The sequence below is a fragment of the Eschscholzia californica genome, unplaced genomic scaffold (genome assembly GCF_041429995.1).
Source record: "Eschscholzia californica isolate CP2 unplaced genomic scaffold, dmEscCali1.0.p SCAF_3, whole genome shotgun sequence".
Lineage (NCBI taxonomy): Eukaryota > Viridiplantae > Streptophyta > Magnoliopsida > Ranunculales > Papaveraceae > Eschscholzia > Eschscholzia californica.
In genome coordinates, this window is record NW_028238420.1 from 53,994,000 (window position 1) to 54,016,295 (window position 22,296).

General features: G+C 36.7%; 2 protein-coding genes across 19 annotated transcripts; both read right to left on the reverse strand.

The window, feature by feature from the left end:
• Positions 1-267: 267 nt before the first annotated feature.
• On the reverse strand, positions 268-4,742 carry SCL1 (SCARECROW-like 1). Of its 18 annotated transcripts, none has more exons than XR_015237244.1 (5): positions 4,503-4,712; positions 3,153-3,572; positions 1,604-3,023; positions 1,414-1,515; positions 268-457 (listed from the first exon to the last, which is right to left on the reverse strand). XR_015237244.1 is itself a non-coding variant. In XM_086667594.1 (4 exons), exons 2-3 carry the CDS (start codon positions 3,412-3,414, stop codon positions 1,621-1,623), a joined length of 1,665 nt encoding a protein of 554 aa, XP_086523720.1. In that variant the 5' UTR covers positions 3,415-3,572; positions 4,503-4,714; the 3' UTR covers positions 268-457; positions 1,604-1,620. The 18 variants fall into 18 exon arrangements, 13 of the variants coding, with proteins under 13 accessions (XP_086523720.1, XP_086523725.1, XP_086523719.1 ...); XR_015237243.1 differs by having other exon boundaries at positions 4,301-4,693; XR_015237245.1 differs by lacking the exon at positions 4,503-4,712 and adding an exon at positions 4,188-4,338.
• A 9,417-nt stretch (positions 4,743-14,159) lies between these two features.
• Positions 14,160-17,679, reverse strand: LOC147551896 (putative pectinesterase/pectinesterase inhibitor 51). The gene is made up of 2 exons (XM_086671258.1): positions 16,251-17,679; positions 14,160-14,925 (listed from the first exon to the last, which is right to left on the reverse strand). The coding sequence occupies exons 1-2, from the start codon at positions 17,305-17,307 to the stop codon at positions 14,240-14,242; spliced, it is 1,743 nt and encodes a 580-aa protein (XP_086527384.1). The 5' UTR covers positions 17,308-17,679; the 3' UTR covers positions 14,160-14,239.
• Positions 17,680-22,296: the final 4,617 nt, after the last annotated feature.

Sequence of the window (22,296 nt, forward strand, 5' to 3'; positions counted from 1 at the left end):
TGTTGCTCGGTCTAGTGCTGAACAGATTATCGTGCAATGGCCTCATCCTCTTCCGAGATTACACGGCTTCAAGCTTTGTTACATGAACTAGGTTTTACTTCTGCATCCTGCACCAATTTGAAGTCAAGTGTTGGAAAAATTTTCAAGGATATATGTTCTCCTTCTTGGTCTTAGAATTGAATATGACTAGGCAAGATATTGCAGTCATCATTGTCTTGCTCAAATTAGTTTTATGTGTTGTCTGTAACCTCACATCCAAGAACTCAACAATCCACACAGTACTTCTATATACATGAAACATAGTTCTTCTGCATCTGTTTTGTTTTTATAGACATCCAATACTACGGCAAGATAAACTAATAAGTTGAAGATAAATTACAGTATAGTCGAGGAGCTTCTTCGTAAATTAATATATACGACTGTCGAACTCTTGCATTTTCTGATTGCTTCTGAACACCTGATTAAGCAAAAACAAACAAACAAACAATATAGTCAAATTCCCCATCGTTTCTGAGAATACCATCTTCCTAAAGAAATCAAGTTCTCGATCATACTCCTTGTTGATCCTTTACTTTATATAAATTCCATTTGTGGGTTCGTTACGAACCTAAAACAAATCTTCCAAAACTTATGGACAGAGCAAATCTCAACTTCAAAAATAACGATGAATAGCATGATATAAAAAGCTTTAACTAGTGACTGAGTTTCTGTAGACAATTCAGTATGTTTTCTACAATTTATCAAGTCAAATCATACACATAAGTTCGAGTACAGAATAAAAGCCTTCAAAATATATATCCGTTCCCAGTATAGATGATGTTTACTAGTATAGATGAAGTTTTCCCTCAATTGCTTCGTTTTCCCTCAAATATTTATCTGTATATGGACATGGCCGGCCCAAGTGTTTGGAGTGCCTAAATCGGAGTTAGAATGGGTGCTTTTACATATAGTAAACAATACAAGTAAAATACGGATATGAAACTGTTATGATTGCTGTCAATGGTATGTGGCAGGAGCCATGGGCTTTCAACAACAGAAGAGTGGGAATGTTTCACACAGTGAATAGTTGCTTCTTCTAACGACAAGCTGAGTTTCATACGTTTTCTCGTTCCTAAACCCTAAGTAGATGGTAGTAAAGTTTCTGAAATATGGAATTTCATAGTCTTAGTTTCCATTTTATTAGCCATGTCGAGCCTTAGGTTCTAAGTTTTCATTTGAAAAACAATGTAGCCTAGGTAGTCTTTCGGCTATGACTTAACTTTCTTTTGTTTCAACAGCAAGTGGAAAAAGAGAAGAAAAAAAGTTCTATTTAAGAGAATTTGAACATTGAACCACTTAAACACGGGCTACACTTTTGACCACGAAACTACAACTTAATTTCAAACAACATTTTTTGAGAATGTTACGACTTACGACTTTCATCCGTGGCTGGTCTTCATGTAGGTGAGCCTCTAGTGCCCCTAACAATATTACGGCCCAAAGCAGCTGCTTTAGCTGCTACGGGCGTGGGCCGCCCTAAATATGGAGCATAAATACATGCAAATGAATGTCAGGACAAATACACATGATATATGATAATACTAGAAATAAGATGTAATAATACCTTCAGTTAGTAGCCAACTATCTCCATGCCGATGCTACAATCAAGGATTTGTTCTCCCACCCAAAGTGGAGAGCACCACACTCTTGTTTTATGTTATATCTATCACAGTATTGCTCTAGAATTACTCTGATTGCAGTATCCACGTTGCTACTCAATGGGCAGGATTGAAAACCTGCCATTATCATCCTCGCTCTCCACTTCCCTGCAACCTCATAACGTTCTATCCTGTCCTCACCCTCACAAGCAACTATATTGACTATATCTCTAGCTAGGCACTGCTTTTCAACATTTACCCTGTCTGAGCTCTCCCTAGTAAGTGTCGCATCTAGTGATTCGAACACCGCCAAGTAATAGTTATAAGCCTGTACAAATCTCGGAAAAAACGGAGCAGTATTAGTATTGACATCTTGTTCAACAACTGTTACCAGTTTTGGGTTCAAACTCTTGACCATACGAAGAAGTTGATCCCTCTCATTTACTGTCGAGACACTTTCGTCAGGCATGTGGTGGAGTTGGAAGGCAAAGTTCACTATGAGAGCTTCATTGGATCGACAATCTAGCGTTGACGGGGTAACATCACTGACCTTTGCAGCTACAGCTATAAACTCGAACGGAATCCCGACTGACTCCGCAAAATTTTCAAGTCGCTGACCGATGATTGTCAGGCCGCCAACTGTACGTTGAACAGACTCCGGTGCATCAACTCCAGTTATCCTAATTCGAGGTCGCTTACCTGGCTTTGATGCTAAACTTTGTAACAGTGTTATGTATTGGTTCCCTTGGTTTATGTCAAAATCGATAATATGGACTCTGTCTTCATCCTTTATAGCCTCTTCTATTGCACCATTGGCCGCCATGAAACCAAACTTAAAACAAGGGCATACCTCAAAAAGGATTTGCATGGCTGAGAGACGATCGGAACTGGGGGGTACTTTGCATTTTAAAGCCCGGTAAAGGCCTTGGCCGGATGCAGCCATACGGGCCGCAAGCGCTTCCACCATATAGGCGGCAATCCTCTGGGAAGGATCTCCCTGGATTGAAACTGTATTCCGAAGTTCATTTATAATTCTCGACGCTTCTTCCACATTCCCTTCTGAAATTAAACCAGCACATTTGAAAAGAAGCTCCTTCGGAGTAGGGGTTCTAGATAAACCTTGGCTGGAGATAGAAAACAATGCATTGTTGCTATCGAAGCTACTGATATTAGAGTCCGACGATGAAGATTCTTTTGGTGAAGCAGGAAGGACCATGTTCTTAAATGAGTCAGCCCATTCACCAAAATCCAAGCTCTGGTCAGTGCACAGCTCATATTTACCATCATCATTATCATCATCCAGGAGTTGTCTTTCCAGTTCTTGAAGCTTTAATGCGAGTTCGTCGTCCTCGTAGTCAATCATTCCGAAATCAGAACTCTGCTCATCTAAATATTCAACCACAGGATGAGATTGGAAAGGATTAGAATGCTTTGGGGAAGAAAATTCATAGATAAAGGAGTTCCCCTCGCTAATAGATGGGCTAGAAACAGGTAAGTGCTTGTAAGAAGTCAAACCTTGAGGGAACAATGTAGTTGTTGGAAAACTAGGTGAACTCAGAGATTCAACCATCAACCTCGAGGCAGAAAAATCTTCAGTCGGTGAGTCGGAAAAGTAGTGCTGGTCATAATTTTGTCCCCGGTAGAATTCAGGTCCGAATTTGAACTTTTGCTTGTCTGAGCTAAAAGTGGGAGTCGATAAAGGAGAGCTACTACTGCTACTATTAAACATGTAGCCATAAGACGTCGAAGATGGATCTGCTGAACTGAGCAGCGACATGATTTAATCTGACTCAAAATTGGGGAAGATTGGTGTACCAAAAAAGATCAAATTCTGATGGCACCAACAGTCAAATAAGCTGATTTTGATTAAATTGTAATATAATCGGAGAACTTCTTGACAAGCACAGAGCAATGACTACGGAGTTGATTAGGTGCCTGAATTGATAAAATAGAAATGTTAGAAAGCATACAACAATCGTAGAAATGTTCCCTTTTTAGGCCTACACGGGATCAAAATCAGAGGACAAGAGTTTTCTCATGCCGAAGCATATACTGACTCTGCAAATAGGAACCCTAAATTCTTCTTACATTATCTCTGCCCCTAATATCATATATAGATGATTTTTTACCTAAAACACATGATAGATGTACGAGTCCCTCATCACAAAAATAAGCGAAAATCCACAAAAAATTGTTTTCGGCTGTGATAAACCCCTATTATCCTACGCTTCTTAACGAACTTTGAAATAAAATCAAGTAGAAAAAGCTACGAACCCCCACGAAAACTTAATCGCCTGGTTGCGAAACTCAACTACCAGATCGAAAATTCTAGCATCTTATTAAAAAGCAAAGCTTTTCAAACCCAACCCAGTAAAGATGTCAAAAGAAAGAGATGAACTAGAGGAAACAAGAGCTCAGAAGGTAGATGGAGTCCATGAACATTAATCACAAACTAAGTATAATTCAACTAGGCATGAACACAAAATTGAAGGATTAAACAAACTTAAAACACAATTATACACTGAAATTATGTATAAGATCACCTCTTACTTGTGAAAAAAGATGAAAGTAAAGTCAAAATCCAACAATTATATCCTTAAACTAAGATATATACCAAGACAGAGAAAACCCACATATATGCTTTGGAGATGGAGATTACTTACCCTTTTGACCATTAAGTAGAGGACAAACACAGAAATTCAAAACAAAACAGAGAATTTAGGAATACTTCAAAGTTCAAACAAAGAAGTGCAGAATTAGTAATGGGGGTTTGGTTGGTAAACAGGCAATACCCACAGAAAATAATAATAAAGTAACAGAGACCATTAAGGAGAAAAAGGAAATCAATCTGAATTCAGGAAAGACCTGTAGTTGCAGGGACCCAGATACCCAACTCATGAATCCTTCAATTTCAACAGATCAATTATTCAACTCCCCATTTTTACAGTGTTGTGCTAGGTCAATAAAGGAGAGAGAAACTTGAACAAAATTCTCCCATTCATAGAAGCTTCTAAGCACTATTCCTTTTTCTCAACTCTTTTTTGGTCTCTCCACTTGAGATGTTTCTTTTTTCCCGTGGGAGAACCAACCACTACTATCATTTATAGAAAAATCATGAAAAAGAGTTGTTTTGGTCAAAAAGGAAAAAAGGGTTATTTTGCGAAAGGCCCCCTACTTTGTGATCAGCTTCTCGAAAAGCCCCCTAATTTATCAAAAACACCCAGAAGGCCTCTTTTTTTCCGTTATCGTTAAATGTTCATTACTCTCTCTCCTTCATCTCAACACCTCTCTCGCCACCTCATCATCTTCTCCAATAGAGTCGTCGTCCGGTCAAAAATTCCGACAACCTTCATACTTTCAATAAAAAAAAATTCTCTCACTCTCCACTAGGGTTTGGGGAAACCCAAACCAGATGCGAACAACCCTTGGTTGGAGTTATAAGAGGTATAATCTTCCATCTTAGAGGTCAAGGGTCAAGGCACACGTTGAACAATTCCACAAAAAAAACAAACCAGATCTGTTGAAGCTAGGGTTTGGAGTTCCCCAACCCTAGTTGAGAGAGAAAACAAAAAATCAAGTATGAAGGTCGCTAACCGGTCTCCAGTATTTTTAACCGGTCGGCGACCCTATGGAGAAGATAATGAGGTAGTGTGCCAGAGAGGGGTGATGAGATGGAGGAGAGAGAGTAACGGACATTTAACGGTAGTCGGAAAAAGGAGTCCTTCTGGGTATTTTTGATAAAGTAGGGGGTTTCCCGAGAAGGTGGTCACAAAGTAGGGGGCCTTTCGGGAAATAACCCAAAAAACAAAAAAGAGTTACTCCCTTATCCTTGGTCTTGAGTAACTTTTCTTTTTGTCTCTTATTTTTCGTACATTTAAAATTAGTCCCCTTTCTTCAAAATCGCCAGTTTGCTAACTTTTAATTTGTTGTTTACATAATTACCCTTATCTCTATCCCAAACCTCTCTTTCTCTCAAGCAGATCCAAGAGAAGATCTCAACCATGATCTGATGATGATTTCACTTTCAATCTCATTTTGAATTTTGAAAATTCTTCTCTTACAGCTGATGAACTTTTTGATGGTGGAAAAATTCGGTCTTTATTATCCTAATTCATCCGTCATGAATTGGTCAATGGAAAATCTTGATATCTCCATCACGACCACCCAAATCACTCGTTGAACAGGGAGAAAATATTTTTTGAATGTTAAATTCACGATCTTCGATAGCTACTGATCAAACCCATAAACCTTGGGAGTTTGTCGCAGCAATTCCATGTTGTTTTTTAGTAAAGATTCGAAAGAACAATATGTTGAATAAACCCAACCGTTTTGATGTACACAAATGGCCACCAACATATTTGTAAAATATGATAAAAAAATATATCTTGTATTATATAAAAAAAATATATTATCACGTATCAGTGCCCAAATAAAATATTTTTGAAATACCCATAAAAATATGTTATTTCATAATATAATAATAAATATTCATCAATTATCTATCGTAGTCTACTAATGTGTGACAAGATATTTTCAAAATGTTGCTAAAATATATTCAATAACATAATAATATAATTATCAATTAATTGACCATTTATATTCACAAATATCCATCAATGTCCGACAAGATTTTCTTTGATATACTATTTAAAAATGCTATTCATATAATAACAAAATAATATTATCCACTAATTATCCATCAATTGTCTATCAGTATCTTCAAATATCCACTAATTTTCTACCATATATTCTGGAGCATCATGAAAAATATATTATTTCATACGATACCATAATTGTAATATAATATTTATTATAGTAAGAATTGATCAAAGGACCAACCCTAATTTATTTAAATATCACCAAGAATATGTTGTTTGATATAATAACATAATAGTAATCTAATTCTTTTAAAATAATAATGATAAATGTCTTATTGTCTTTAACTCTTATGGACTCAATGCCCTGGAATGCCCATTGACATTGTAAAATGTCTTGACGTTTTGTCTATAGACTTCATGTCTTGAATTGTCCATAAAGATTTTTTATTAATGGAGTCAATGGTGTACTAGACATTTTGTCTACGGACACAATGAGAGATTATATTCATCTTCACATTTTTATTTGATCTCTAGATTGTCAGTTATCTCTAATTGTTTAATCCGTCGTTTTTTAAATTTAGACCGACGTCCCGGTCGGCCACAATAGTGGTCCTAATTAGTATAGGATTAGGAAGTTACTTTAAATTGGTATTTCTTTATTTAGAAGTTTCTATGTTTTAAGTATTTTATTATTTAGGAATCCTAGTTTGAGTCTATCTAGGAAAGTCTGTTATCCTATAAAAGGAGGTCTAGTCTATTTTATTATACAGATTGAAGAGAAAAACCATTGAAGTTAATTAAGTTTTAGTTTATTTATCGTTTTCTTTACAGTTATTCGTTTATTTTATTGTTCTTATTTTAATTCCGCTGCGTCTACATCAAGTGGTATTCAGAGCCATCAAAATTCTGGAATTTTTTTTATTTCTCAAAAAAAAAAAATATCTATGGATACATCTCCTCTTGAATGTTGGAAAAATTTTCCACGTTTATGTTGGGATCCAATTAGAGATACAATTCAATTTTATATGGATCGGAAGGATGAAAGAAAAATTCATCAATTTTCTAAAATTCCACTCTTCGAAGGTCAATTCCATATAAATTTCTGGATTCAACGCATGGAAGATTGGTTCAGAAATCAAGAAGATCATGACAATGATAAAGTTTTTTTGGTTGAACAACATATGTCCGAAAGAATTTATGAACAATTCAATGCAATACAATGGAGACTCATTGACGAAGGAAAACAAATCATAGACGATTGGACGACGTTGAAAAGCATCCTCATGTATGGTTTTCTTCCTCTCGATGAATATTTGTCATGTGTCGAAACAAAAATTGAATCTGGAAGACAGTTCTCCGAAGTTACTTCAATCACTAAGATCGAAGATATTGAAGGAGAAGTTCTGGAAAAAAGAAAAAAAATTCAGTCAATAATGGAGGAGGAAGAAAAAAGTAATTTTCATTCGTTAGACCTACACCCTAGTTGTGATAGGAAGCATCCATGTCTAGCCGAATTATTTGATCCATATGCGATTCCGGGAGAAGACATCCTCGTTTCGAATCATAAAATTTGTCCACATCAATTATGTCCCACATCACCTCTTTCTCTATCAAATCTCCATCCACGAAAGTCTCTTGCAACAATGAAGAAGGTAGTCATGAACCCTATTAACACTGTTCTCGATGCCAAGCAATTGATTGGAAGGAGACTCAATGATCCCATTGTTCCTTCTGATATCAAACAATGGCCATTCAAAGTTGTTGGTCTTGGCGACAAACCCATGATTTCCGTAAACTATAAAAGTGAAGAGAAGCAATTTGCTGTGGAAGAAATATCATCCATGGTGGCAATTAAGATGCCTAAGATCGTCGAGGCATACCTGGGTTCTTCGGTGAACAACTTTGTTGTTATAGTCCTTGCTTACTTCAATACTCTCTTGCGGTTACCTTTAAAATCTCGAATCCCATGTCAGTGGGGAAGCAATTCTTGGTCCAATCTAATACCAAACCCTCTCTTACTTGGAATGGAATACTCATACCAACCCAACAACTTAAATTTTTTTCTCACCAGTGAACACTCACCAATCAACCATCTTTACTCAATTGCTTATGACGACCCATCATCACTACCATCTTCATATGATAAGCCTATTAAATTCTCTTCCCAGTTCCTTGGTAATAGGTTTGATATTATTGGCTCTTGTAATGGTTTACTTTGCATAAACAGAACTTGTTCCTATGCACTTATCCTTTTGACTCCAACTACAATTGAATTCAAGGAAATTCCTTCACCACCAAACATTCAAGATGAAGAAAAATTTAGTCAATATCACGGTTTTAGTTATGATCCTCTCGTTAATGACTACATAATAATAAGAATTGTAAGGTTTTCTTCACTCTTTGATTCTGAAGTACAAGTTTATACTTTGGGATCGAATTCATGGCAAACCATTCAATTCGGTATTCTTGATCTTATTTTAGAGTGGTATCAACATCGTGGGGTGTTTGTTTATGGATGTTTTTATGGGATTACTAAAGAATTGGACTTCGTATAGTCTTTCAACGTTTGTACTGAGAAGTCTTATAAGCTACCAATACCTGCTAAGTGGAAGAACTTAATGTTTAGAGTAAGCTTTGGAGTATTTGGAGAATGTCCTTGCTTAGTTAGGAAACTCGATGAGGAACTTCAGTTGGTTGTGGTATGCCAACTGATGGGATTGTGGGTTTGAGGTCAGAGATGGCAATATTTTTATCTGTTAAATTAAAGAACGAAGGGAGGGAGGAAGAAGCAAGACACCTCAGGTTTGAATGCTTTACAATTGGCAAAATTGACAAGCATATTGATGTTGATGAATCAAATTACATAAGCTTGTCCATTCAGGTCTCTAACAAGCTTGATACAACGCTTCTTAGAAAGGTCATTGAGATAGGTATTTTTGCTACGATACCTTCTACAAAAAGAAACACTTCGGTCAAAAATATTATTTATGGTGCTATGTTGGTTTGGAAAATAGCTATATTTTCACGTACTTATCAACTTAGGGTATATAAACTTCACGAAGATGAACGTGGGAAGGTCGTTTTTGAGTGTCATATCGACGCTACGTGTTTCAACATCGATTACTTTTTGGGAGTTGGCTATGCTTCTACTTTGGCTCTTGACGAGGAATTTTGGAAATTAGCTACAATTACTCTTACTTCAGATTTGCTCGTATTACACATCACTTTCTTGCAAATTATTAAATGGTTACGTCTACCGTGGGAAGATGGCGAGATGATTGTTTTTAATTCCCTAAAGTTAATATTGAGAGAATCAGTGACATATGAGATTGGAATTGATGTCGGCGATTTCTGACAAATTGGTATCCTTCAGATTCAATGCAAAATTCGTTCAAAGTGGGAATTACGGATCGCCATGACAGATTTCATCGTATGTGGGTGTATCAACTTGTTTTCTTCATCGAAATCGGTTCGGGACGAACCTTCTGGGGAACGGGGTGCTGATGCAGGCGCATAACACGTGGGCCCACGTCCACGCGTGCCCACGTCCCGGTCGGCCACAATGGTGGTCCTAATTAGTATAGGATTAGGAAGTTACTTTAAATTGGTATTTCTTTATTTAGAAGTTTCTATGTTTTAAGTATTCTATTATTTAGGAATCCTAGTTTGAGTCTATCTAGGAAAGTCTGTTATCCTATAAAAGGAGGTCTAGTCTATTTTATTATACAGATTGAAGAGAAAACCCATTGAAGTTAATTAAGTTTTAGTTTATTTATCGTTTTCTTTACAGTTATTCGTTTATTTTATTGTTCTTATTTTAATTCCGCTGCGTCTACATCAATAAGTAAACAAAACCACTTTAGAGATTTACACCGGAGACAAACAAAAATTGAAGGTTCTTTATCTTGCAACATACGAAAGAGAATCTCAATTAAAACTTATTTAACTATTATAGTTTCCTTTTTAGTTTTGCATTGGAAATGTTCTAAAGCCTCAAAGTCACTCTTTTTTTTGTTGAAACAAAATCACTTTAATATTGCAATTTATTTTCCACATATACTAATATAGAATAGTAAAATTAATATATACAAATAATATTTGGAAAAAGTCTTCATCTAACAAACAGTAATATGATTTAATATGTGGTGGATGTCGTGATTATCCGATAATATATATTAATCTCTTTTGCAACAACAACATATTCATTTACATAAAAAAAAAAAAACAACATATTCATAATCCTATCTGATATAATTTCTTATCCCTAGTTGTTGGGATTGTTTATTTAACTTTATGGTTTAATATGTCATTGGCAAGTTCAAGATCAGAAAAAAAATAGCCTTTATTTGTAGATAACAAAGGAGGCATAAAATGAGAGGTGAATCACGCACACATTATAAATTTAGACTTTAGGTAATTCCACACCTACTAGGGAGATGCTAGAGAGCCCAAATTTTTTGGGCATTTTAATGCCCAGCTGATGTGGAATCACTAAAAGACAAGGTTTTTCCAAAGTTTGACTACGGTGGGGACCGCTTTTATTTCTAAATGAGGAAATATGTCACCCTCTAAGTACCAATTTCTAAGTCACTCTATCATTTCCCCACCTACTATGTGGATAAAACCAGAAGGCAAAATCCAACCTTTCTAATATTCTAATGGTTTTCTTTGGAAGCAAACGTCAGTTGCATCAGTTTTAATGTCAACCAACTCTATCAATTTTCTTCAACACAAAAAAAAAAGAACCCCAACCGTTTAAGTAAGTGTTTCTATTTTCATATAACTCTTGAACTCTTACGGTGGGTTGTTCAATGTATTCTCTCTAATCATACGTCCATGTATTTGATTTGAATACTCCTATTCATATAACCCATGAACTGCACTACCAGTCAATCTGATATACTAGCCTTCATAAGTCATGTTTGTTTATTTCAATGACCTTAGTAAGGGTTGAGATTGTGCAGACTAACTAGTTCACTCAATATGATTTCGTTCATCAAATCACACATTTGACAAATCTATATGGAACTATCTATCATTTTGGGTCATTGAATACTAAATCAAAAATAAACAACGAAATAAATCATTTTATTTTTTATAACAAATGTAGGTAACTTTTTTTTTGACGAATCGAGGCCAATGCCTAAATTTATTAGCTACTTGAGCAAGAAAACATGTTGGATACGTCTGCCGCCAACTGACTTACAAGATAAGAAGGGGAGTCGTAGATCTCCAATTTCTCTTCTAAACTGGAATTAAAATATTGTTTGGCCAATAAGTGAGCTACAAAATTTGCACTCCTAGCACAATGGTTGAAACTTGATATCCCGAAGCTTTTCCTTTCCTTTATGTATCTCTTTCATAGTCGTTCGAATTCACCAAGGGATTCCTTCTAAAATCTTCGAACAAGCATTTATGACCGTTTGTGAGTCTCCTTCAACTGTAGACACGTATTCCGATATGTTGTTTGTCATTTCAATGGCTAACTTAAATGCTTGAGCTTCATCTTCAACTGTTGTAAAGAGAGAGCACTTTCTGACAAAGGCCTTAACGAACTCTCCTTTAGCATTCTGACACACTGCTACTACCGACGCCCTTCCAAAAGCAAACGTTGCATCACAATTTATCTTAAGTTCTGTATCTCCAGGTGGGAACCAACAGGAGCTATGCCCCTTTGCTTCTACAATTGTGTGTTCAGTATTCATGAGAGTGTCTGAATACTCCTTTTGTAACATAATAGCTTCCTGTAATATTCGATAAGGGTTTGGTATAACATTTATTTCGTGACTTCCATAGACACCAAGCTACATAAAAGCGAAGCTCTGTAGCTTCTCCATTTCCAGTATCCGTAATCCATTTGCAAAGTAATTAATTGTGTGAAGTCCTCTCACAAATGTAGGTAACTGAAATACATAAACTCTTTTTATAGTCATTCTCTACACTGTATACCTATTCTCTTCGTATGACACAGTATCGACCCAAATATTTGGGAGGTCCCAAGCGGATATAAAATTTGGGGCCGTCTGCATGCTAGAAAACGTAAATGAAATTCCTTATAGTGCTTGAAAGAAGATTTTGTTGTTTTCCTGGTATTATGAAAAACCAAGAATCTGGTCTTCCTGTTTTAATAAAAAAAAAACAGGGATACACTTTAGAGTGTCTTTCTGAAATAAATTCAGAGATAACTTTAATTCTCAAGTTATTACTGTATTCTAACAGATTAAACAGGGAAGGAAGAAAAAAAAAACTTATATAATTTAAAACAATGATAAATTAAAAGGTTAGAGAGAGAAAGCCGAGTCGAGTTGTCTCTTTCCTTAAGACAGTGAACACCCTGGTATTAGTACTAAAACCAGTGAGGTGTTTGTCTCCCAGGATACAACGGCTGTACCTTTCAGTGTGACGACTAAGAGTACTTCGTTTTTCTGAAAGCGTGCGAACTTAGAACAAGCAGTAAGAACGACAGATGAATTGACTTCTTAAACTCTAAATGCTCTTGTAACTTTGAATGCTAAAACTTTCATGTTTTGTTTGGTATTTATAGAAGTATTGGTGACACTTCAGACAGGTGCCTTAGAAAAGAATGGATGCTTCCCAACAATCATATTTGTCTGTTGGTTTTCGGGTGCCATGTTGACCGTCAGATCTTAACGGATCTATTAAGATCTCGCGTACGTGCGAAGTGCAAAGTGCGTGCGGGCGCCTCAAAAGCGCCCAATGCGCCCTAAACGCCCATTCGCCCACGCCGCGCGTGCGCGTGCGTGGTTTGCGTGGTGCAAACCACGTGAGTCACCTTTCTATTCTAAAGAACATACCATAAATATATGGAAGGTTCTATATAAGGAAATAAAATGTTTCCTCCTTCATAAATGTGGTACTAACTCAAAATCTCGGTTTTGAGTTAATGGTACCCATACCAAACGAATTTTGTAATAACTCACTCATACGGAATCGGATTTGGACAAAATTTGAGTCTAAATTCAAGAGCTCGACGAGACGAATCCAACTAGACGTCTTGATCGAGATTCCGATGAATATAAGTACCTCAAATTAAGGAAAAACCGGTCTAGCTCCTTTTGAGCTAAGTACCGATTCCAACAGATTTGAACTCTTGACCACTAAACAAGTTCTGAACTTTTAACTACTAAGCTACAACTTGGATATGTCTTTAATCTGTTTAAATCTAATTATTTTTTCGGAAGTGGCACAAAATTCGAAATATGAGAAACTTAATTACGTTGGAACCGCCCAGGGTGCAGTGGGGAAGCTGTTGGTTCTAGTATCGAACCCATAAGGGGCGTTTACGCTGGAACTTAAGCTTTGATACTCGTGCCTACGCAGGCTTTGTTCACATCTCTCATCGATTCCCAATGGTTTAGTCAATCTACCGCATTGACATTGTCATCCGTATTTCCTTTGCGAATTACCTGATGTACTTAAATTTTATACTCCCTTTACTCATAACATTAAGGCTCACCTGGCTTTTTGTTCTTACACCTTGATGAGAGCATTCATGAACAGATAGTTGCAACTAGGAAAGTATATACTCCCTCCGTCCCAAATTAAGAGTCCACTATTCCTTTTTGGGATGTCCCAAATTAAGAGTCCCATTCCTAATATATCATATAAAATCCCTTACTTTTCCATAAATACCCTTTCTTTAATATTTTCATATATGGTGCATTAATTAAGCTAGTTAAGACATTTGACACTTTCCAATACAAAAATTGATTTTTCCAATAAACAAATTCTTTCTTTTAGATTAATCTAGTTACTTTAAATGACTAATGGTCAAATTTGATTGATAATCCATGAATTACATTAACAAAAGTTATCTAATAAATAAGGGTAAACTTGGAAGAACAAAAACTATGAAAATAAGTTGGATTACCAATATGGGACTCTTAATTTGGGACGGAGGGAGTACTTGTCTTTATGTATTAACTTCATACATTCAATTACAATCTTCTGAAACCCAGTAAGGGTATTTCATATAGGTTTAGATTAGCCTAACAAAGGAATCCACTCATGCCCTTGAATAAAATTCTTGACAGAATATACATAAACATGCTCTTTAGGAATCTGATTACTCCAACTAGCCCTACCAGAAGCAATAGATCCAGGACCAGAGTTCTCAAACTCCCCATAATACAAAGTTGACAAGGCAAAATCTCCACTCCAAGGCATCCATCCTTCTTGGTTAATAATCAACCCTAAATTACATTGAATAAAAACAGTTCTTGAATATTCTTTCCATGGCCTACCCAAGAAGTTCTTATGAACCTTAGGGTTTTCATAATACAATCTCATGTATTCTCGGGTACCATTTATCACGCAATTTTGAAAAACAAATCCTGTTGATTGTGCTGGATCTGTTCGACCATGAGCAGTTAATGCGTTGGTCTCGCCTTTCATTGGGTTTGTGGGGCGGGGTCGGATTAAAATGATAGAGTCTTGAAAGAAAGCAGCTGAATTCCCAAAAATGAAGTCGACATTTCCTTCTATATGGCATGATTTGTAGAATTGGCGTAAGGAATGGACGTAGAGTGTGTCTTGATTTCCAAGGAATTCAGAGTTTTCGATTACAGAGAGGTCGCTACTTGATCGGAAGGCTACTGCTTGGTGGATTTCCCCACTCGCCGTGTTCTGAAATGTTATATCACGAGCCATGAATCCATCTCCAGAGACTCCTACAAAAGGTAAATGAGCTTAATCCCGAGAAAACGTTTTTTTTTTTTGTTTAAAGAGACGAGTCTCATTTTTCAAACTCAAAATTGGAAACATACCAAAGTGACTTGAGTGGTTTCTCTATGATACAAATCTCATTTGTCTAAATCTAACTTGTCCCAAGATGACTTGTTTTCGTCATATATAGACCCATTAGTCATTTTACGTTATTTTAGAAAATGGGTTTTTCATTATACTAATTCTATGCAATTCGGAAATTGACTCAAAATAAACATAATTCAACCATTAAGACGATTGCCAATACCAAAAAGAAAACAAATAATTCGAAACTTGAGTCGATTCATCTGTCATTTTTTAAGACACCATCTTAGACTTGCTAGAGTAATTAGTGATGCAATATGGACTACCTCCACGGCTTATGGGTGAGAGGATGGCAAGATATCAACATTGATACAAGTACTTCTTTGGTGACTCAATCTGAATAAGACAAGAGGCATTTTAGTTTTTCTACTCAGCGGACAGACAAAATGCCCGTTGTCTTAATCACCACGTAGACAAGGATGTCAAGGAAGTCATCAAGGAGGTACTTTTATTATTTGTGTATGCATTGCAGCAAAAGACAAAAACGACTATTATAAGGGTGCGTCTAAAAGCACCCCGTCTTTTTCACTCTTCACCCATCCCTTTCTTGACACACCCCGTGGGCCTAGGGTGACAATCCGAGGCCCACACAGCAGTCCAAAAGCACTCGGGCTAGACTTAGTTAAATAGCACAAACCAGGGCTAGTCTAAGTGTTCTCGGACTCCCCAATCCATGGGACGCCAAGATATCAGGAGGCCCAAGAGTTAAATGAAAGGACGCACCCGCACTCCTATTATAACTCCATAAATATAAAATTGAAAGTTCTTAACCAACAGTGGTAGGGGTGAACATCGGTTGGCTAACCGACTTTCGAGTCTACCCACAGTCTGATCCAAAAGTGTTCGGTCATTGTAAATCTCAATCCGAACCCATATGTTCATGGTTTGGTTCAGTTACGGAACCAAAGTATACATGGACGGTTAGGTTAGGTTCGGTTAGATAACCCATTTCTATCCGTCAAAGGCGCAAATCGGTTTGATTCCATCCCCAAACCGCCCAAGTCTGTTTGGTTCAGTTCCATTCGGACTGGACCTAGTTAAATAGCACAAATCAGGCCCAGTGTGAATGTGTTCGGACTGCCCCAACCCGTGAGACACCAAGATATAAAGGTAAGCCTATAGACGCACTCATGTTATAACTCCATAAATATAAAAGAGGAAGTTCTTAACCAACAGTGGTACTTACCGACAGTTGCTGTATTGTACGTAGAGAGACCAGGTTGAGTGACACTTAGGGATCCAGTAATGACGGTTTTACCCATCCCATCTCCTATAAATACAACATTCTTCTTCTCCAAAGGAACCCTAACAATCTCCTCATATACCCCTTCTTTAATTCTTATAACAAATTTATGTTCACCCTCGTTATCAGGTGCCACGTCAACTGCTTCTTGAATCTTACTATAATCACACCCAACTCTTTTCTCCTTACACACCGTTACATTCACCGTTAACTTTGACGGTACACCACCTCTAGACCCAAACTCCTCCCCACCACCACCACCGGTTTCCGGCCAAAACCCATTTCTCTCCGTCAAAGGTGGTTTCCAATTAGTGGTTTTATCCCCAAACAAGTCATAAGAAACCACCATACTAAGAGAATTACTAGTAGACACAATTAAAGAGAAATTGAGAAAGGACATTGTCTTGTTGACTAATTGACTATCGTTGACGTATTTTAGTCCTGACCAACATTCATATTGGTAAAGTAGAGCAGCACTCATCCATGCTCTAGCATCCTTGATTCTTCCACGTGGAAGAATATCAACCGTTGATTTTAATCTGTATTCTGAGTTGTGTAATGCCTCTAAACAATTTTTTGATGCTATTGAGCGATTAAGGTTACCTGATGAAGAATCAAGAATGGTATTAACCATCGATTGAGCAGTTTTCAGGTTCTGGGTAGATATAAAAATTGAAGTTTGGATGATTTCAATTGGTTTTGGATCTTGGGTAGTTAGGTTTTTTGATTGGGTTAAATCAGTTTTACAGGATTCAGGATACCTAGTAGCTTTACATGCTAAATTAATAGCATTAGAAACAGATTGATCCATTAATGGATTTGATGGTGGTGGTTTTGGGTGATGATGATGGCGAGATGCAGAGGATAGAGAAAAGAAGAGTATGAGAGAGAAAATGATGATACAGAAAAGAGAAGCCATGATAAAGAGAAGAAGATTTTTGATGGAGAGAGTACATGTTGAAGATGAGGATGAGAATGGTTTTAATGGTTTTTTGAGCATTGATGGTGATGGAGAGAGAAAGTGGGGATGGGAATGACATTAATGGGTAGTGGGATTTGGATTTTGTGCTGGTTCGTCGTTTTTGGAAAGATCTGATAAAATGGTGCTGGAGATTTGAGTTGGAATCACGATTTGGCAGGGAAGGTGTGAAAGCCTGAAAGATCACGAGAAGAAGAAGCAGAATAAAAACTGGGATTTTAATGGGCCACTGTTTTGGGGAAAGCATTTAAGTTTCCGGGGAGACGGTGGAAAACAAAAAAAAGTTAAACCAAACACCCCTTTAATGTCGCCGGAAAAAGTCGCCGGCCGAATGTTGCCGGCGACTTTATCATCTTCTCTCACTCTTCTCTTTCTCTCTCTTCTCCCTTTCTTCTCTCTCTCTTCTCTTTCTCTCTCTTCTCCCTTTCTTCTCCATTTCTTCTCTCTCTTCTCTTGTTCTCTCTTTCTTCTCAATGTCTCCGGCGAAGGGGAGGAGCCCCTTCGCGCGGAGCTCGTCTGGTTGTTCAAATCAGATGAGATCTGGTTTGTTCAAACCAGACTCGTCTGGTTTCGTCTGGAAACCAGACCTCCGGCGAAGGGGCTCCTCCCCTTCGTAGGAGATGGAGAGGAGAATAAAAAAAAAAATCGTCGGAGATGGTGGAGTTGTCGGAGATGGTGGAGTCACCAGAGAAAGGAAGAAGAAGCTAAAAAGGATTTGGTTATTTGGGGGACATAAAAAAATCTAATTTTATTTTGTTTCCACCCAAAATTTCACACCCCAGAAACTATTTAGCTTTCCCCAAAGTGCTGGCCTTTTAATGAGGTATGAGACAGTATATCTGTAAAGATTCACTTTCCCATTATTCACTAAGGGTGACATGGGTGAAAACCATTTTTTTCCTATGGGAAATAAAACTATTTTTTTCTGATGGAAAAGAAAGACAAGTTTTCATATAGAACTGAATTTTGACTGTTTGGTTGGTTCTTTCTCTCTCACTCTCACTCTCTCACAATCAATCTGTTGATTTCTTCTTCAATCCCTTTCTCATTCTCCCTACTAGCTGTGAAGCGAAAGGTTTCTTTGATTCAGTTCTTTAACTTTATAGCTCATCTAATCTATCTCTTTTTCTTCATTCTGACATTACTGTTTCTTCATTCAGAAGCTGTTATATGGCAAATTCATCTTTCCTTTTTTTTCCTGTTTTTCTTTTTTATGTTAACTTTTGCTTTCCTAAATGTTGATGTGTAGATTGAGGTGGACATTATTAAATTGTTGCTACGAGTTGTATGTTGATCTTGCTTAATATATGTTTTTGTTGTTCATCTTGCTCATTAAACCAAGCTTACCGAATCTTGCGTTTTTTATCTTAGGGTTTTCTAGATTTGTGATTAGGTTTTGTTCGAACAAACCTTAAGCTTACATCTTGTTCAAACAAATCCTAAACTTAGAGTTCATTCAAACAAACCCTTAACTCACTTGATAGAGTTGTCCATGCGTATAGGAGTTCCAGTCATTCTAATCGTCTATCTATTTACAAGTAACTATGTATTTTGAAACAAAAAAAATCAAAACTGCTTCTTTTTCCTCTGAATCGGGCATGGAATCTAACTCGAGTTTTGAATTGACTTGAGTTAGATTTCAAAATATTAGTTTCTTTTTTTTTTGCTTCGTCAGAATGATTTATTTCGATTTAATTTCAAATGAATCAGATTTCCACAATGAGAAGGAAAAAATCTCATCTTATAATTATGATTTATATTCAACTTTTAACAATGGATGCCAATCAACTTTGATATTATCTTGCATATCGAACAATCACAAGTGGGAATGTACTTATCGATATTTGATTTTGTATTCCTCCTTGGATGAATCAAAAAGAGATGTTAGGGTTTGTGAATAAACGTTGAAGGTACTTCGTGTTAATCTTACGCTTTTCGCACTCTCTCTCACTGGAACAGGTTGAAGGTACTCCATCTTCTTCTCTTTCTTTTCTTTTTTAATTATTTTTTTTATTTTTAAACTCACAACTTATTCTGTTATGAATTTTTTCTTCTTCAGAAAATCGTTCAAGAAATAGGGTTTCGATTACCTCAATCTATTTCTCTTTCACTCCTTCTCTCGAATAGCTAGAAGGTACTCTCTTCTTCTCCTTTACTAGCTTTCTCTAATCTCTCACAACAGAAACTCATTTTGAAAAATTTCTCAAGTGAACCTGTAGGATAATAATACTCTTTTCAGTTCTGTATATACTACACTCTCTCCCCCACAATAGCAGCAATACGAGGGGCTTCCGATATCATTTGTATTCATCAATTCATGAAGATAAACTTCATGGATGCTTCCTTTCTACCTGTCTTTTTTATCATATTCTAATGAAATAGGATATGTTTTGATCAACTTTGTAAGGTGAAAGGTCGAGTTATTTGAACTGTATAGTTCAAAGAGATATTTGGTTTAGTGGGAAAGAAGATTCCCTGAGAACTCAACTTGGAACGACAATTTTTCCTCTGCTCATTTGTTGTTGTGCAAATGTCCAAGTGACAACTTGGACATTTGCACAACTTTAGCTTGTTGATTAGTACAACTTTAGCTTGGTTATTCTCTTCGTAAATGCTTTGAGACGTCTCAGGTATTTTCCAACTTGCAGTCTTCAAATGTTTACTAAATTGTTAGCCCTATTACAGTTTTCAAATGTTTGTTTGGTTCTCTATTATTACATCACAACGGTTGAAGTATTAAAAGACACTAAATTAAATTAAAACCAAAATCCATAGTGTAAGGTATGATATGCGGCATAGTGTCTTTTTTGGTGTGTTAGGTCCGTTATCTAATGACTTGGACAGATTATGGCAAAAAAAATTTGCTCCTACTAATTTGTTATTGTTTTCCCTACTATTAGTATGTTCATCCTGCATTGTTGGTTCGGTTCGTGAGGGAGCATCGATCTGAGTGAGCAAATTACAACTTTGATGGCTATAAAGTTGCATCACTAAAAGTTGTGTCTCATGCTTTCGGGTGATTGAGGTCCAATTGGTTATCTGCAAGCCAAAACCATCATGCCACTTGGTGACACAATCAAACGTGAAGAAGTGTGCTCTCTTTCTCTCTCTTACACACACACAATGATGTTAAAGATTATATTAACTCAGAACTCATGTTGGCATATCCCATGTTTATAGGTTTTTTTCAAGCCAGACCCTATTGCACTAAATTTTTTAAGATTTTGTGAGTTCATATCTCTTTGGTCCTTATTTGGCAATGTCTCGAAGTCCCTACCATATTAGGGAAGACTCATTAAAACGTAACCTCCCACTGTAGGAGAGTAGTTGAGGAAAACACATAATGGCAATACAAAACTTGATGAAAGAATGGATTGATCTTCATTTATAACCAGAAAGCATGGGATAATTCGTCTCGAAAGCCCTCCTCATACTGAGGAACATCTTTAAGTGGAACCATAAAGGTCATCCTATTGTAGTCTATTAAGTTTTCTTATATTTATGTATTACTATGAATAGTTGATGTGGTGAGTTAATGATTTCCTTTCTTCATATCATTAACTCAGACTTAAAGACCTATTTTTGGAACACTCATTGACTCAGATTAAAGCCTTATGGGGGTTTTAGTTTGTGTCGCCTCATTTGGGTGGTAGACATTTGCTCATCAAAACTAACCTTGGGGAAGTTATGAAGCTTGGTAAGATACAATGTAGCGCCCTGATCTTCGAGTCGGAAAATCAGACGTGAGTTGGATCGTCGAGCAAGCTAGTGGTTTGTTTTGGGACTTGGTTTTGAATACTTCTTTCAGTTGATTCAGATGACCCATTGAATAGATCTCGAGAAAGCAAGAATTTTGACTGGTCACACGTGAAGATCAGACATAGTTTGGCAAACCTTCTGTGTTCAATAATTTTCGTCGTTATCGACTTTTAAGGGCTAAGATTTCCTTCCTGGGTTGTTTTGAGAGGAAAGGGAAAAGTTAAGTTGGGGTTTATAAGATAATTAATAGGGGTGAAATAGTGAGCTATACATATGGTGGGATTTGTTTATGAAGTTTATTTAAATTAAGGACTTAAAATGAGATAAGTGCATGGCCACTTTATAAGTCGACGTGTGGCATCATATTTGCCTTAAAACGAATCCAACCCACGGTGCATGCCAGGTTGGGACGTGTTGCCTGGTTAATTCTCTTGGTAAGTAATGTGGACCCCACTTCTCATATTCTAACCCAAATCATAGTTTTCTTTTGAGCCATTATCAAACCAAACAAAGAAAAATAAACCTAATGAAGAGGGTTTTTGTCGTGAGTTGGTGGTTAGATTTCGGTCGTAGATATCTTCGTGTTCGGTTGTTGGAATTCAATGAAACTTCTTCCAGGTAATCCTATTCGACTCGTTCTACATATTTAGCGGTTCAGAAATTTCTATTTCGTCTGTATTTGGTGGTTTTATGATAGTTATTACGATAACTGTATAGTTGGGTCTAATTTCTTTTGGGTTCATGATTTGGAGCAGTTATTCTTTAGTTTCTTCGAATGATTTATGTTCAGGATCATGTCTAGAATATTATGGACTATTTTGGGGTGTCTATATATAGACGGGTTGCTGCCGAATTATTTTACGGTTCGAATTTCGTATTTGGGCTAGTTTTGGGAATGAATTGGAATAGAGATGGTTACCCGAACTTGGTCGTATTTCACATAAATGAAGTTTGAGTTATGGATTCGTAATATTGGGTTCATTTTATGATTTGACGGTTCTAGATTCATAGTATTGGGTTCATTATATATATTGTCAGCTTATAAAGACTCGGAAATTTAAAATAGAGTTTGTGGGAAGTTGGTTGGTTTATATTCATTTCAGTTATTTGATGAGACGTCCCAGTGAATTGTATAGCGCCAATAGGACATTCCTAGTATAGTTTCATTCATTTTATGCATTCTTGTTCTCCAAGAGGACTCTTGACAGTTATGTAACTGTCAAATGACCGTTTTGCCCTTTCATATTTCAG